Below are 17918 nucleotides of genomic sequence, written 5' to 3' on the forward strand. Positions count from 1 at the left end.
AACGAATTATTTTGTTGGATTGTCACATGACCAAAGAATATTTTACGTTGGTAATACCAAGAAATAAACTCAGAATTGATGCCACTTGTGTTATTTTACATCGACGTCTGGTATTTGTTTAACAACAAGGGTTGTTTTTTCGCTTCAACTCCTTCAATATATGATCATGTAACATTACCTAAAATTGTAAATGGTTTCTTTATCAGGAATCATTTTGTCACAAATCTCCCCACTCTAAAAATACCCTAGACTAACTAATGTAAAGACATAATAAATCAAACCTTCAAGTGACGATAGGTGGTCTATTGAAAAAATATAACAAACAATAGGAAAAGCGCAGACGCCAGTACACAGGTGGCATAGAGCACTGCCAATGTTTAGCAGAAAGGCAAATAGCAACATCAAGGTGAGCAATCCCGAAATACAAAAGAGTGAATAATGGTTGTGAGAATGCCTGACTTGCTCAAATATCTTAAACCAACAAAGTCTCGGTCCATAGTTCAATGAAATACCAAAATATATGGATGAGTGGCATAAATATATTTAATAAAAGGAACAATTCAACACTCTCAAAGGTAACACTCCAGATCACGACACCCCACAGACGTGTCTGTAATCTCTTTTCACAGGATCATGAAGCGATTTGCAGCTACGAGAAGCCATTTCCTGTTGTGCGTCATACGACTGCACTTTCCACACGAAGGGGGGTGGTTTCTTCCGCTATCGCGTCTGAAACATTCGAGCTCCTTGCAGAAGAGCATGGAGTGCTGGTACAAGTGCTCATGTGGCGTTTTAGAGTTCGGATACCGTCTTCAAGTTTGTCCACGTGAATTGTGACGTTGATGCCGAGGCTCTTCAAGTCACTAAAATGCAAATTTTGCGTGATTATGTGTGAAAAGAAAGCTGAACACATATTTTTTTATACTATAGTTATTTCTATCAATTAATTACTACAATGACACGACTGTCTTACTTGATAGTTAAGTTTGAAACTTTCTCCAGGCTGTCTATTCCACGTTCCCGAAACTGATCGCTGTATCCGCTTAAACGTTGGAATTCAAGCCAGTCTTCCACAGAGTTTACCTGCCCTCTGTCCATGGCGCGACCCAAGTTTGGCGTTGGCCTGTATATATAGGGTGGGTTGAAGCTACGGTAGCAAGAAGCCGAAGTTAATATCGCGCGTAAGGAATAGCTCTAATTTTGTCAGAAATGCGACCACTTACCGTGCTCTGGAATAGTCTTGCCGCTGCGAGGTATTTCCAGACGTTCCCGGTTCAGAAAGTTCTTCTGGGTGTTCAAGGAGATACTCGAGATTTACAACAAGATCCGCGAAACTTGGTCGTTTAGCCGCTTCCACAGACCAGCAGTCCAACATGAGGTCGTGGAGTATTTTCGGACAACCCTTAAGTAACAAATCTGGTTGATTTTCAAAGGCATTTAAAAAGAATGAAACGTTTGCTTGTCCGAAACTTACCATAGGTGAAGGAAGTCTCATTCCTTTGTTAATGTTGTCCATGACTTCCTGGTTGCTCATGTCCCAATACGGCTTTTCTGCGTATGACATCACCTCCCACATGACGATACCGAAACTCCACACGTCACTTGAAGATGTGAATTCGCGGTAATGAATGCACTCAGGCGCCGTCCAGCGGATTGCAATTTTTCCGCCCTGAGCAATAAAAAGGGTTTCTATGCATTAAGGGGTTAAGGCAACAAACTTTAAATAACACCCAAGTAAATGCTTGTTGTCAACAACTATCGCTTTACAAAGTGGCGACACAAATTGCAATACTTCGTCCTGGTAAACAGCATTGTATTTAGGGAATGTGACACTTTACACACAATTCATTGACATTTTGACACAAATGATTATATTGCTTGTGACAGGGCGATGTGTGTAATCGATTATAGCACAGTCATCCAATAACAATGCGACATCTACCTGGGTTGTGTAAGTTGCGTGGGGATTATTTTCCAATGTCCTGGAAAGTCCGAAATCTGAGACTTTGCAGACGAGATCGGAGTTGACCAAAATGTTTCTGGCAGCCAGATCGCGGTGAACGTATCTTTTGGTTTGTGAGAGGTATTTCATTCCACTTGCGATGCCTTTCAACATTGCCACAAGCTGTAGAACTGTCAAGGCGCCTTTGTTGCTCTGGGGAAAACACAAGTATAATATCTAAATAACTGTACCATGGGTTGCTTGTATTTATTTATCAGTAAAACGTTTTTGTCGGCTGACCGGAAATTCTCACATTTTAAACTTTTTAATGTGCCAGAGATAACATATTACAAACATTTAAACCCAAGTTATTTTCCCAAATTAAAACATAAATGTAGTTGTTTTACCTCCAAGTATTTGTCCAGTGACTTGTTCTCCATATACTCCGATATTATCATAACAGGGGGAGCTGTAACAAAATAAAACCGGTATAAATAACAAACAAAAACATACGCGTATAGGACAAATTATCGAAAACGAACATAAGTTTAACATTTATACAAGCTTCCTGTTACCTTTAGTAACAACACCGAGAAGTTTAACTATGTTGGGATCGTTAAACTGAGCCATGGTTGAAGCCTCGCGCAGAAAGTTGCTTTGGTCGCGTTTCGTGTATCCCTGTTTCAGTCGTTTTATTGCGACGGTTTTCCCCTGTGGATATCTTGTACCCCGCAGAGTTCCTCGCAGAACTTCGGCAAATTCCCCTGTAAAAAAAGGAATCGATAAGGACATGGTGACCTCAATAAAAAAAAAATGGCCGCTAGAGTAGAAAAGTACTTACCAACTCCAATGACATCATCGACCACAACGTCACGAATATTAAATTCTTTCGTGAATTCCGCGATGGCTCTGGTGGGATCAGGGTAGTCCACGTAGATGCGTTCGCCTGGCGGTGGGAGATCAACTGTGAGAAGATTTATTTGTACATATCTTATCACTTATCACCAACACCACTAACCACACAATATACTATATAAGTAGGTGACAACGTATTTCTCGTTGGGTCATGTAGACCTCGCCCTAAAAATTCCGAAACATACCTATGAGAGGCCGTTGATTTATGATGTCATTTTTCAGTTTTGCCGCGTTCTGTTTCTGCTTTTGTTGCACGCTGCTTGTGTTGAGACATAGAAGTTTCCCAGTCTTTTTGTAGCGAATGAAGATTGCAGCGACCAGCACGATGAAAAAAACGGCGCAGACGGCGGCCACAATGATCATAATATTAGTGTTTTCACCTTGGACGGGCTCACTTGTGCCTGGCGATTTGGGGATAGTATGAACAGTAGTCCATGAGCTGTACGATCCATATCCCGCCGATGTTCTGGCACGCACCCGCACTTGGTAATCAACACCGGTTTTCAGGTTGTCAAGAGTTATATCAGGTTGCTTAACCTGCAAATATCAAACATTGTTGGTGCTGAAAATAATAAGTTAAATTTTAAAATGCCGTTAATTTACCTTCTTGACAAAAGGAGCATCAAGGTTGCTTAGTGGTGAATTGCGATTTGACTGTTTCACCCACATCACCTCATATTCTTCTATGACACCGTTCGGTCGAATCGGTTTCTGCCACCCTATTGTAACCGAGGACGGGGCGGTGCTGGTGATTTGGATGCTGGCCACTTGGGATGGGACTGCAATTAAATAAAAAAGATAAAAAATACCACACCCACTAAAGTAATCCATTTACAAAATCTCGGATCCATTTACAAAATCTCGGCAGACGGATTATTAAACATTTGAGAAGTCGGTATTTCGCCGCGAGCAGCAGCGCTCTGCGGTGCGGGCGCGATTACAAGCATGGCAGCGACACGCGCATGCGCAGTGAATCAGCTATCTTGCGCGAGCCGGAATTCGCGCATTACGTCATGTGAAGATGGACGAGTGGCAGAGAGACCGCCGGAATTTCGAGCGCAAAACAAGTCAAAATGAGATCGTGTTGTGCTTGCGAGTGTTATCAGCACTTTGTCTTAGTAATGCAGGTACTTTATTTAGTTAGAAGGCTAATAAGTTTTTGACGTGATATAGGTTGTCATACGTGACGTGAATATAAATTCGTAAACGGACAGCATGATTAATCAAAAAACCTTACACTAAACAGTCGCCGCTTAATCTAAATTATGTGGGTTCTTTGATGCCAGATTATTTTGATGCTTCAGAGAAATAGGGCGCCCTGCGACAAAATTAGGATACCGCAGACAACGCAATACACAGGCTCCGCCCGAATGTTTAAATTTAGTCTTTACGATGGAAAACATCGTAAACATCGCAATAAACTCCCATGCGCCTCAAATCAAATATGTTGCTTAAGAATGTGGAATTCAGACACGACCACACCAGACAAACGTTTAGACATCAATGCAAAATAATCGATAAGCTGTTAGTAGCATTCAAAATTTCATCGTTCGAACACAATAATATATGCAAGAATTGGACATTTAGATGCAGAGAGTGGTCTGTATTCATTCTTAAACTTCGTACCTGCTTGAGTGGTTGTAACAAATATCTTTGTTTCCCTTGATTTTGGCGAATCCTTGAGAGCGTCCGATGCTCCGTTATGCGAAATCACAGTGAACTCAAATTTGTTGTGTGGGGTGAGGCCGGACGCTATGACGTGGGTTTGTCGCAATTTTCCATCCCTACCCGGTGCTGTGTAGTCAACGGACGACCGACACGGTCGAAAGTTGTTTCCTTCCACTTCACTTTGCCGACATTCCACGCTAAGATAAAATAAAATTAATATCTTACGTCTTGTTACAAGGTTGCAAAAGATATTCTTGAACCTACCTGTAGTACAAGTCCCCCCGGGAGCCGTTATTTTCAGGTTCGGTCCAAGTCATTGTTACGCTGGTCGAGTTGAAACTGACGACGTGCAAGTGTCTGGGCGCCGATGGAGGCTCTAAAACGAGGCGATTTATTATGTTACTTACTAGTTCACAAAGTTAAAATAGTCAACGTTAGAATCAAAAAGAGAAACAGTTTTAAAGGAGGTTTTGCGGCAGATGTCTTCACGACAAGTTGACTCCCGAAAAGTTAAAGATGTTGCGTTATGGGAATTTTTTTAAGAAACAGATGCCGTTTATCACAACAAGGTGCCAGTTAGCTTTCAGCACCCTCTCCTAGTAGTTGTGACACCGATTCGGGCGATTGCACGCCAAACAGGGCATGGACGATACAGTTTCATGCGCCGAAATGTCGGGGTCCCAAAATGCCCTTTCTTTCACGAAAGAAGCATTTTTCGTCGGCAAGGACACGGTTTGGTCAACATAATATTTAAATATGGGGGCGTTGTTAACTCTTAGACGACCTTTCTCCCAGGATCATTTCCTTACGACCGCATGGTCGGATTAGCGATATTGCCAACCCTCGCAGGCATGTAAAATACAAAGTTGTGATTGTGCAAACGTGACAGCGCCATCGATATTTGCGTAACACCATCCCGATCGCGATGTTTCGCTTATTAATATGATCTTTGCTTTAAATTTGATTAGTCATTCCGCACGGTCGCTAGAAACAACAGGACGCGGTAAACAAGTGTGTGATGGAACGAATAAAAAATGATTCACGTTATTTTATTTTGGTTTCAGGGTAATTTTGTTTAATATAAATACTTTTAAATTATGATACAACTGATGAATTTTATATTTGATCTTCATTTAGTACTCTGTTGTACAGAACATGGGGACATTTCCGTACGTTCGTACATTGTTCTAGGGCAATTTGCTGCGGTTGAATGTCAGTGTTATCGACATCGTCATAAAGACTACAAACTGAACAATTCCATCTCTTTTCTTATTTAACTATTAATCATTTTGGTATTTTTGTTCAAAGACAACATTTTTGCGTCACATTTTGCGAGTGTTTCGAATGTTTTTCCTTGTTCAACACTTGGCACAGTGCATTACTTTGGGTTCAAATTTCGTTGTCAGCTGTTGTAAGACCGGTAGTTTGTCGTTCTTGCACGCTTGGCGATTGCGCGTCTTTTAGCGCCGACCAGGATCGCCGAATGATTGATTGTGGCTGCAAACTGAACGTGTCGCTGTCAACGTCTCGCTCTCACAGAATGTCGAACTCCTGATAAGCACTACTGGGAGCTACTTCATTCTATTGTCTGTTGGCCTCAATGCATCGGGCTGCAATTTTAACAAAACTGGGCTTGGGACGCGTCTGCTTGTTGCCGGTGATTTCAACTTCACCTTTGACCCATGATTTACGTCAACGCGCCATCAAGCATGTATTGTCGGCAAATAAGCAAAACCAGTTCGACTTCAGAAAAACGAGTGTTGGAAGAAAGTCCGCAGCAAACATGAAGTTGGGGAGAAGCCGTTAGGGGTCAACGGTGAACGACAGGTAAGTTATAGCATGGGTTTTGTAAAAAAGCAGTGGCCTCTTACAGACAGCATATTATGTTGCAAGCATTCCTGCCACAACCAGGATTCGCGCAAGCCACTGTATCATAAACAAGACGCAATTACTTGTAGGAGGTCGTTGAATTAGTTCAAAATGGCGGATGATGGTCACGTGCTCTTCGTTCAATATGGCTGTTTTACATCCGGACTAACATTCCAACTATTAAATATTAACTTGTCGCAAAGCATAAAGTTCATGGCGTCAGGTAGAACTTCGTTTTTTCTTGTGTCGTTGGTTCTCAGTTAACGATTAACAGTTATATGTTGTTTGCAGAAACTGTAAAATAATCGCATGGGGGCTAGTGGGGGCGTGGCTTGCCGCAAACCATTGTGAAACTCCCAGAAGCTCGAGCAAAAAGCTACCAATGGAAAAGTAACAAGTGCCACCACAGCGAACGTTTTTCGTCGCGCCGACCATTCCGCGAAAGCCTGTAAACGTGACAGAATGTCTCGAGGTTTAAGGCGATTTTTGATTGCCAACCAAAACAAAAAAAATGTCGGTTTGTTTGTGAATTTTATGCAGAAGTGCACTCAAGCAGATTTGCTCCGGAGATAAAATATAGCACAACGTCAGCGGGTTTTACTCGATCTAAATATATCTGGTCTGTTGGAATTGATTTATGCTCAAGTCACCGTGCATGCGGTCAATGTGAGCTACTGATAAGAAACAGACGCGCCACTGAAACGAAAGATCTATCCTGTCGCCGGCGTGCAAAGATATAATGCCATGTTGTAGGAACCGCCTTATCATTATGTGAAACTCACTACAGGTCAAACATGTTGCAGACTGTTCAATTAAGCGTTAAGTCGTGGTGATCGTCACATGGCAGTAATGTAATCTTTTGACCATACATTTTAGCGGTGTTTACAAATTTGATGATGTCTAGATTACGCCCAAAAATGTTTTGCCAGAATGCAGCGCATTTATAGGGAAATGCTCCCGAAGGGCGTTCCGATTACAAAATTACGGTATGTCATACTTCGCCTTTTTGTCAAGGAAAAGGCTTTAGTGACGGTAGTCCGAATAAAATTATGGCGACCAAGAGGTCGCGGAAGCAAAATTACAGCGTTGATACAACAAGATACCGCAGCTTGACGCAGACAAAGCTTGTGGATTATTTACTGTCACGCGAAGGTATTGCGACATTAAACGCTCGGGTACGAACTAATATCTCTTCATTACTCTGAGGGGAGAAAATGTACCCTTGGCCCTATATGATGGGTTTATCAATTTTGTGTAACCGCAGATTTATGATAAGCGGATGGTTGTAGGCCGGGAGAAAACATAAGTTTCCAGAAAGGCTTGAAACTAGGAATGTGTACAACGGCAATATAGAGTGTTCATACATTTAGCAACAACTTACTGGTACAGGGGGCACTAATCGGTTCATCCTCAGCTCTTGCATAACCCGGCCAACATGGACACTCGTTATGTTTCATCGTGTCCTTCTCAACTTCGACGATTTTCGGCTGATTCAGTGATGATCCGCTGTTGGCAGGACACCCCAGGCATTTCTCAGTTCCAGCGCCGAGCTTGTAGGTGCCAGGCAAGCATTCTGTATCAAAAAACAATCACGGCTGTCAAACTTGTTTCGCAGGTGGTGGAAGTGAACGCGTCTGTGATTCATGATCACCGACAAAAATGATTCGTTAACCTAATCCAGTGAACCCTCCACAAGATTAGGTTCATTAAGTGACGTCGCTTATAACATTTGGTTGTTACGCCCAAATACACATCCAATAAACAAGTCTGAAAAGAATTCAGAAAATTCAATGTACAAATTGCCCTAGGGCGAGTATTTTAAAATTTGGCGACTCAATGCTTTTGGAGTGGAAACAAAAGACTTTTATCACAGCAGAAAAAAATTCCTTACACTTGTCTGATAAAAAATCCAAGCAATACTCGCAAAGCAACAGAGATAACCCGGCGCCAGCTTTCCAGAGAGAGAGGTGTGCATCCCAACGACCCTCTTATTATATGCACAAATATTAGCTATGCGTTTAAAATAGAGCATCGAAGACATTAGTGGAAAAACTTTCACCAGAGTGATCCAGATAACGGGCCCTGCTAGACCACACACGGTACAATACTGCTCAACTTTTACCAGAATGTACATGGTTGAATTTCATTTAATGACAAGGAATTTAGTGTCAGAGTGTGTTGTGGCACATTGGGGCAATCCAATGTTTAATGGTGCAATCTACACCAGTATCAAGCAATGTTTGTCCACAGAAAACATCAGCGATCACATTGTTTTCGAGCTAGTAAACATGCCCGGGCTTGCCCGATTAACAACTTTTGTGAATGGGGGCTGCGGTGATAAGCAACATACATGTATTTACTTCTCATTTTAAAACTTAGAGTTCCTATTTTTGTTGGCATCTATCATCGAACTGTTTAGGCTAATTTTAAGAGGTTTGACGTTGGTGTTTTGTGATCTTGTTTGTCCACTACGTCATCGGATGCGTGTTGTCATCCTTAACACCACAATCCCTCGGATCGAAAGGTTTATCGATGCACCGCCGTGTTTGATATCGCGTCACCTCGCACGCGTTTAACGCTGACGTAACGGATTAGAAAGATATGGCGTAAAATGTCGTCAATCGTTTTTATTCGGTCAGCCGTTGAAGAGGTTGAATAAAGCTCTTTGTTAATTTTCAACAACGGTCGCGCCCTGATGTAGGGACAAAAGCACGGTGGTGGAAGCGAAGCGAAAAATCCCGGTTTCGCATAAACTTTGTCGCCTCGCAAAGGTATTGAATGCCTGTGTTTATAGTTCCGCATAAACCCGGCTTGACTTGAACAGGGTGAGTGGACGCGGACAGATTTGCGCTGTGGAATGTTTATTAGCTGCGCTGTGTCTTACTGGAGGAATTTACCAAAGAAAAATCATACGTCTTAAGTTTTCTTGTTTATATGAACGACCTATATTTTTTGATCTTTTCCAGCAGGGCGGTATCATTTTTCTACCTAGTATTTTGATTTGCCTCACAGCACAGCCAAGTTGTGGCCTTGCGACCTGTTAAGTGACTTCACAGGTCCAATGCGCCCTGGGTCACTCCGCTTGACCTCAGCAGGACGCTGCACAACCTTGCTAATGGTGTTGGACAGCTCGCTTAACATGCAAAGCGGTAAAAAATCCATACATGGTGGCCAGCGAACAGGATAGCGTGCGCTTTTAGTAAACAACGGCCTCCAATTACTGGAGATGCAAGACCCAAAAACGTCTAACTATCTCTTCCAGGGTAACCTCTTAAAAACAGGTTGAGTTCTTTTTTGGAGCGTAATGTGTAATGATGCCTGAACCTCCGATTAGGGACAAGAGCCAAGTACAATGTTTGTCCAGACTACAACGTGGGTCGGCGTCGCCGTTGTTCGCAGATCAGGCATCATTGCCTTGCCGGTATGTGAGCACGATATTACACTTTGTGTCTCGCGATGGATTTCTTATCGTTCAGAGGCAAAAAAATTACCTGACAAAGGTTACGCTGACTCGTGCGACGCATCAAGCCCCACCACATCTGCAAAATCTACCAAGAACCCAACCACCGTGACCAGGCAGTTGTCAGTTCGAGGAGAAAAGAGGTTTGCCGATATTTCAGGGTTTTATTTATCATGACCGAAAATTCTCGATTGCCATAACAGGCAGGGACTTGGAAAGTCTTTCATCCCGACGTTTTTCGGAGATGAAGTCTCGCTTTACGGCGCACCGGGCTATACTCGATGGTGCTTGATGTCTTCATGGTGCGCCAGGCCCAATTACGAGCAACTGTTCGGCGGCCAAGTGTGCGTGCATAAGGGGATGACCAACCAGTGGAAAACCATCGAGGGAGCACAAACGCTTTGAGTCATAGCGGATTTGAGAGTTAAAATACCAAATGAAAGCGTCTAAATGTCCTCAAGAGAGATTTAAGTGTTCCCAAATACTAAGCCATTGCGGCGACTGTCGCAACACCCCATCTCCAAATGTTTTAATTGAATGCGTCGACATCAATGACGCGCCGCATTATAATCATCAGCACCACCAGTGGCGAATTTACGTCAAATGGCGCACAAATATTGGATTGGGGCAAGACTACGCCAAATCGCTTTAGATGAATAAAATTGACGCAGACTTAGCGACGCCCGAGCACAAAGATGTTCGTCATACTTTAGTAGCGCGTGCCAATTGAAACTCGAGATTATAAAACGTCATCATTCAACACCACAATTCTGTTGTAAAAAACGACCAGTGGTGGATACCAAGTGAACCATGTCGTTGGGTGGCATTCATGAATGAAAACAATAAACACAAACAATGTTGATTTTCGAATTTATTTTAGGCTGTAACAAGGCTAGCATGGCCATTTTATGAAAGGGAAACCTCTAGATGGAATTCAGAGGCATAAAAGCCCGTGTACAAAGAAGCCACGTGTGAGGGGTATTTGAGCACGCGAACCAAACAAGAGATAATATTCCGGTATGCGAGGTCGCGACACAAGTGGTCTGTCGCTGAATTTAGTGGAACACAAAGGATGACTGCTAACCAGGCTGAAACGGTCCCCAGCAGTGTCAAATGGAACATTAACGACATAGCGACAATATATCGTCATTAGGCGGCTACGACAGGAATGCTGGCAGTTTCAAAGCGCGTTGCAAGTTTCCAATTAAGTGGAATGTGGCTCTGTGTGGAGAGGGGAACTTGCCCAAGCCTTTGTCACAAATATTACAAGCGACACGACAGCCATTAACGTTCACTGGATTTAGGCGATTGTTCTTATTGCCGTTGGTTTCAGGGATGTAGGTTGTAAAGATTTACGTCGCTGTGGTATTTGCCTATTTCTTGGCGGAGAACTGATATCGCGCGTGAGTAAACTTTTACCCTGTGTTGCAGGGGTTTCCATCATCCGTGTTTGCGCAGACTTGCCCACGCAAGGACGTGGTTAGCAGTAACGAGTTCCGCGCAAGCAACGTTTAAAACAAAATGGGATTACCAGCAAACAAAGGAATGGACAATTCACTTCCGAAACGCGGCCTGTGCGACAATGCCACATCCTTCTGATAATCACCCATTCATTGAGAAAATAATCCTGTCACCCGTATTTAATTGGGATCAGCTTATCGCCAGACTCGATCAAACACAGGTAGCATGCACTCCAAACCCCACAATTGCCCGGAAACAGATTGTCTTAGTTCTGGACGGTGCAACTTATACTGGTTTTGAAAGTCGTGGTAATTAAACAACACGATGATGTGGCATCAAGTACAGTTGTATATGGACTTACCAATGCACTCAGACGAATCATTACTCTTCTGGTAACCAACGTTACAACTGCATTTTCCAGTAGGAATTTGCCATCTTCCATTGCTGCTGCACCTATACTGCGGTACGTCACCTGTAATCAAAACCGAACTTAACCGATGTACAAAAACGCAAATGAAAATTTATTAGCGTGTTATAACTATTTAGTGAAAACTGACCTTCAAATACTGCGTTCTCAACACATTTTCCTTGGACGGTGACAAGGGAAGCAGGCCCTTCTCCTGACACGGTTGAGGGGAAAACGGCCAAATTTTCAACAGTTGTGTGACAGTAATAATAATAAAGGCGTATAGCAATGATCGACATACACGCTCCTTGGTCTTGTATGGCAACGTAGAGTCCCTCCCTGAAGAAAATTTAACGTTGTGATACGGTGTTTGACATTGAAGAAAGGATATTGCGCAATTAACAGAATACGTAATGATGTGATGAAAGCAAACTAATTTGGTTCTTAAAACTGGCCTGGATAAAGATCCGAAACTGAAAGTCTTCTTGTTGACTTGTTGCGGGCTTGCGTTCGCGGCTACTGTGTCCAGTTTTGTGTAAGGTTTTTCTATCCACGGCGGAAATGTGCTTGAAGCAACGTCGCTGTCGGCTTGGTAGTAAAACAGGTTGAAGGTTTCTTTGCACTTTGCGTCCTTTTTGTCGGACGAACATTGCTGGATCCAGTACTCAACATCCATGTGAAGTCGCTGACCATCTCTGTCAAAAACACATTGGAGTAAACAAGTGCATCACTATGAGATCCATGTTCATTTTATGATTACATACCTGACTTTGATGAACGGGGATCGTATCCAGTTATCTTTTGGGTAAGTGTCTCCTTCCTCAGGACATACTTGATAGGACCGAACAGTTCCCAGATCTTTGTAAAGGCTGCTCACTTCTTCCCACTATCATAAAACACAAATCTTTATTAACTCATGTTTATTTTGAGCGGCGATTGGGAAAGGCACAAACCCGTGCCCAATATTTCCCAGTATTAACGCGCTACAAAGAGTGTTGAAAGGAGATTCTACGCACGGCCCCTATTGTAAGAATGACAACCGCCGCCTTCTGTCAATATTTGGGCAATCGGAATGCTTTCAAAGTACTGTTTTCACGCGTTACGTTATTCCATAATATGTGTGTTTAGAATTGTGCACTTCACCAAAGTGACAGGGTATTACTGTCCAATTTTCATTTGTTCTACACTAAACGTTGAAGAGTTTCTCCACAAATCTTGTGGCGTGTCAACCTATTAGACTAGATTACATAAACAACTTGTTAAAATATATTGAGTCTGGTATGTCATAGTGAATCAATTGAAAACGACTGAAGCATACGCATGTGTGTTTTGATCTATCGAAGTTGGTGTATGTATAATAAACATAATGTAGACCAAGACGTGTATTTGCAAGGTTAAAATCTGTCGGCTGATAAAGAGGTGGAAATGCAAGAGTGGGGCATTGGGATATAGTTGGGGGTGATTTTTTAATATAATCGTATAACATAAATATAGTAAGAATATAGTATATTGTATAACATTAAGTTGAAAAAAATTACTTTGTTTATTGGGGTAAAGCAACTACAACATTTAAGGAGGTTTGTAAAGTCACTAACTCACAAATATTAATGAGTTAAATAAATGCCCTTTAAATATTTAAACCCCCATGAGAAAACGATATCTGCTGACCTTAAACCAGTCCAAAGTGAAATATGCTGTTCAACTATTCGAAGGCGTCGTGCCAAAACGAATGAATAAAAGCCAATTGCTTACATTTGAAAGCCAGGTTAATTATTGACTGAACACGAACGGAGAACAAAAAACTCCTCGCCTCAATTGCGCGCCGAAACCGGATTACGCAATGCGATGCATTCTTGTTAAGCGTTGACGAACGCAAACTGCCAATTATCTACAGGTTGAACATAGAACAAAGCGATTACATCTAAGGATGTGTGTGGTCAGCAGCATGCCAATGCAGTGCCGACATTGCCCCTCTATTCCTTTCTAGTGCTGATTCACCGCAAGCAGTTTCTACAAGTGTTTTGACCAAATCCACTCACCCGTGTTAAGTGAATCAACTGTTTTCGTATTTCGTGGCGCTTTTAACACTTAGTTACCGAATAACAACACGGTAGTGGCAATGTGGTGTCTTGGGCCGATGTACAAGGTCGTACGAAGTGGAATGTGGGGTATTGGTTACAGATTAACAGAAAACCGGCCGTGTGGGTGATTTCGATGCGGAAGTACATAATCCAAGCAAACAGCTCAACTCGTATATTTGGCGTAAATGTATGCTGTACAGTAAGTCTACCCACCCCGTCTCCACGGACAGTATGTTTTGTCCAGTCCAAATCGGTGGTAGCTTGCTTTGTGTTGTATATTTCACCTGAAAAACACAAACATGAAATCACAATCCCGGTAATTTTGGTCATCTATATGGAAGTTGTTATCAACAACACGGAATCGCCCAGGGTGTAATGAGTTCTTTATCGCGATAATCAATTTTCAACTCTTCTATTTTAAAACAATAGCAACACGCATGACTGCAGCAAAAAGACAAAAGCATTGAGGGAACCCATACGATCTTTGAACAATTGACACGTCTTGCATATCGGACAGATAGTGCACATGCATAGGCACGCTTGGCCAACGCAAAATTGATGCGGTTTGTTCCAGAGGGCGGAAAGTAAAATATTAAAATTCAATTACAACAATGCACTGACCCACATGGGCTACTGACAAGAATAAGCGGATAATTTTCCACGGACAACCGCTTGACCCGGATTTTACGCTCTAGTTTACACCGCCGCTGGTGAGAAAGAAAGACAGACAGAGAATTCCTGTTTAATTAATTCGCTTCCGTTTACGCAAAACTTAATGTATTTGCAAAATCGCCCGTTAGTTTGTTGTTTGGATCATGGGCTCTTGACACGTTCGTTGTGTTAGAGTTTGGTCCCCGGAAGAGTTCGTGTTTATTTAACAAACAACAAAACACCCCGAACTCGAAGACCTTGCCTGATCCCTGCAAGATATTATACATTCTCGTATTTGCAACACGCCTGTTGAGAAAGTAGCACTTATGTCCAAACAATTAAGTTTCAAATTACCAAATCTTCATACAGGGTGCCCAGAGGATCGCATTACACACAACGCGGCTTACAAGTCCGCCACACTGTTTACTGGAGCAGCTGGTTTGGTTTGTGAATGGTAAAACCGTTAACTTCGCCGGTTCTTACTGGTTGTATCTTCAATTACAATGAGAAAGTAATCGAATTACGCGAAGACCCAAGCAAGCACAAAGCTCCGTCCCTTGGGAATCAGTATGGGAAGCAAGAACCGGCTGACTGTTTAAGACGATTACCGCCGCGTTTTGTTTGTTTCGAATTCCGCGAAGTGTAATGGGCGATACCAATAACAGAATTAGGTAATCCGGAAAACAAAGTTAGTGGCGTCACGGTGGGTCGGTCATGCGTTACTGCACCAAGCATGGGTCGCGGAAATCCTGGCCCAAGATAATACGAAAACCTGGTTCGCCAAGAGAAGCTTGCACATATGTGTATGGAACATACAGAAACACGAGTACTTATGCCTCTGGAGATCTCTGGATCACAGAACGCGACATATGCCCATGGCTTTAATGATCTCCTAAGCGGAGCTTTCTCGTCTTCAGAAAGCACATTACGGAACCTTCAATGGCACTACATCGACGGGGGAAATATATTACAATGCTTGGAGACAGATGAAACGTGAAAATGCGCGCTCTGGAATGCGCTCCGACGTGCTTCAATGCCAATCGAACGAAAAACAAACTTTCCAGTCTCGATTCAGATCGAGATATCTAAAGGCAATACGCGCGATAATAGCAGACTTCGACACCGGAACTTCTTAACAAAAGCTTGGAATGCGAGCTAAGAATATTCCGCCTTCTAGCCCCGAAAACGTTTCAACTGGTTCTGTTTCTTCACTTAAATTTGATAATTCAAGTAAAATACATTAGTGGTAATTCTCATAGCTAGCAAATATGAGGGGTTGTGTGCCTACAATGAAAATAAAAAAGGAGCCTTACGCTTTAATCAAGTTCTGATTAGCTTAGAGATAATTGCAATATAGAGAACACATATATGTACTTACGTATATCTGCATATGCTTGTTGAATAATCCATAACGCCAAAAGTAAACATCGTCTCATCATTATCGCAAATTCAGCTAAACAAACACTTTAGAAACTAGACTATCACAAGAACATCAGCAACACAGGGTAGATATTTCTATTTCTGCGAACAACATGTATGCTTAACTTGCAGTTGGAAAGTCCGACCACGCACAGAATACACGCATCGAACCTTTTTTCGCCGCAATGTTCTACAAAACTGGATAAATTCAGAAGTCTGACATGAAAACATGCCGCTGTCGCCTCGCCCAGGGCCTGATAACAAACTGCGATGCACTCGCGTCTCCGCTCAAACCTGTAAGCGTAAGAAAAAGGCAAATGCGCTTGCTGCGAAGGCTGTTCCGACCGGAGTTACGGGGATTGGGCAACCCTTGCGACAGAAAGCTGTTGGATATTCGGCGTTGCTTATTAAATTTGGAGATTGTTTTGATTTTAGCCTCTTAATGCGAACATATGGCTGTAAGTCAAACGCGATTAGGAAGCCGGAATGGCAAGCGTTATGTTTACTCTTTGTCAATGCCACGGTGATCCCTGCTTCACCCTATTTGATTTCTCTGATCCCTTATTAGTCAAACAATCCGACAGTTTGTGGGTTTTTGTAAAACTTATACATTTTCAAATGCAAACAATAACCACGTACTTATATATTTTTATTTTTTAAAGAGTTTTTTTCCAAAAGTTTGTTATTACAAGTCACTTGCAAAAACTAAAATAATCAGTTAAAAATTCACGTGTCGATTGTTTTTGAACTTGAGCTGCCGAACTACGTTTTGGTTACATTTTTACCAATTCGTTTAGAAAGCTCCACTTTATACAATAGCAGTAATTTCATACCAGAGAAGTCGTTAAAATTGGATTAAATTTCAGTGTTTAGAGATTCTTCAGTCTGTACCGGTTGCGAATGTCATCACTTGGAAGCCCTGAGGTAAAAACTACGGGGTGATCGCCAGTCAAGATAACACTGATAAAAAACCCACGGAGAATCGGGTTTGTCATAATCTTCATTGCATCTGTCAACCGTAAAGAGCACACTTGGTCAAAGTTAATATTTTGTGATATAATTTCTATTGTATAAGTACGGATTTATTTTGAAGTGCTTCATACTGTCTTCGCCGAATTCAATGGCCTAGGGTATAATCAAACAACAAATAACAACACCAGGCAAACAGAAGTGATGATAATTGTGTACTTGAGCTACTTATCGGAACCGGGTACCACTTGGCGTAAGGTTGGAAAGTTTAATGTGCAAACCAAAGAAACTGCTGTGCATGAATATATTCAAGTGCGAAAGGAAATTAAAGTTAATTAGTAATCATCCTAAGTATGCGTAGCAAAATGCAATGATCTTGGAAGATTGCGAAATTTCGCAACCTTTTGTAATTTTCCATCAACCCCAGAGCGTGTGAAATTTGTTCAGTGCAACTAGGTAAACACTTGACAACGATGCCTGCCGCGTATAATTCTTGTCCAATACAACTCAAAAGTAACTGTTTTAGCATTTGCTTTGGAGCAACAGCATTCCCACTGTGCTTTGGCTTGAACCAAATGTGGTACTTTTGTCACCAGGCCCATGGAAAGTTCGTGCTTAATCCGTGAGGCAGCACGGGGTCGCGGTGAAATTACTCGCTCTCAAGCTGTTACCAACCATTACTTCCAATTAATACGCGCTAAACCAGCAGCGTCTGGTATTGTGGTGGTGCAACAGACAAACAAAGGGTCCAGGACCGCTTGCTTCTTGTGTTTGTCGAATGTCTCGCGTTGCGATATCGAGAATTTACAAGTGAACGACGTTGCGCAATTTGCGACAGATTTATCGAATGTCAGTTTCGGGACAAAGAATTTGCCCTCGAATTTACAATGTTTACTGTGTGCTGGTAAAGTTGACATGAATTAAATACTATTGTTTTCTTACGTAATGAATTCCCTATTAATTTAATTGCGTTACGTTTGAGAGCAGCATAACCTATTGCAACATGCTTTATGAGCTTGTTACAGTGTGATGTATGATGTCATAACTATTTGACGATAAATAGGATGGTTCACCTTG

At 42.1% G+C, this 17918-nt stretch overlaps 1 protein-coding gene across 3 annotated transcripts; it reads right to left on the reverse strand.

The window, feature by feature from the left end:
• Window positions 1-282: 282 nt before the first annotated feature.
• Window positions 283-15970, reverse strand: LOC145901965 (ephrin type-B receptor 3-like). Of its 3 annotated transcripts, none has more exons than XM_082989790.1 (19): window positions 15832-15970; window positions 14016-14086; window positions 12486-12607; window positions 12177-12416; window positions 11873-12060; window positions 11677-11787; window positions 7776-7967; window positions 4790-4901; window positions 4484-4722; window positions 3461-3636; window positions 3043-3394; window positions 2784-2888; window positions 2518-2706; window positions 2350-2411; window positions 1943-2155; window positions 1475-1669; window positions 1224-1402; window positions 974-1123; window positions 283-863 (listed from the first exon to the last, which is right to left on the reverse strand). In XM_082989790.1, exons 1-19 carry the CDS (start codon window positions 15890-15892, stop codon window positions 677-679), a joined length of 3144 nt encoding a protein of 1047 aa, XP_082845916.1. In that variant the 5' UTR covers window positions 15893-15970; the 3' UTR covers window positions 283-676. The 3 variants fall into 3 exon arrangements, with proteins under 3 accessions (XP_082845916.1, XP_082845915.1, XP_082845917.1); XM_082989789.1 differs by having other exon boundaries at window positions 2784-2906; XM_082989791.1 differs by having other exon boundaries at window positions 2784-2906; window positions 11873-12056; window positions 12173-12416.
• Window positions 15971-17918: the final 1948 nt, after the last annotated feature.

This window comes from Ascidia mentula, chromosome 5, assembly GCF_947561715.1.
Source record: "Ascidia mentula chromosome 5, kaAscMent1.1, whole genome shotgun sequence".
Taxonomy (NCBI): domain Eukaryota; kingdom Metazoa; phylum Chordata; class Ascidiacea; order Phlebobranchia; family Ascidiidae; genus Ascidia; species Ascidia mentula.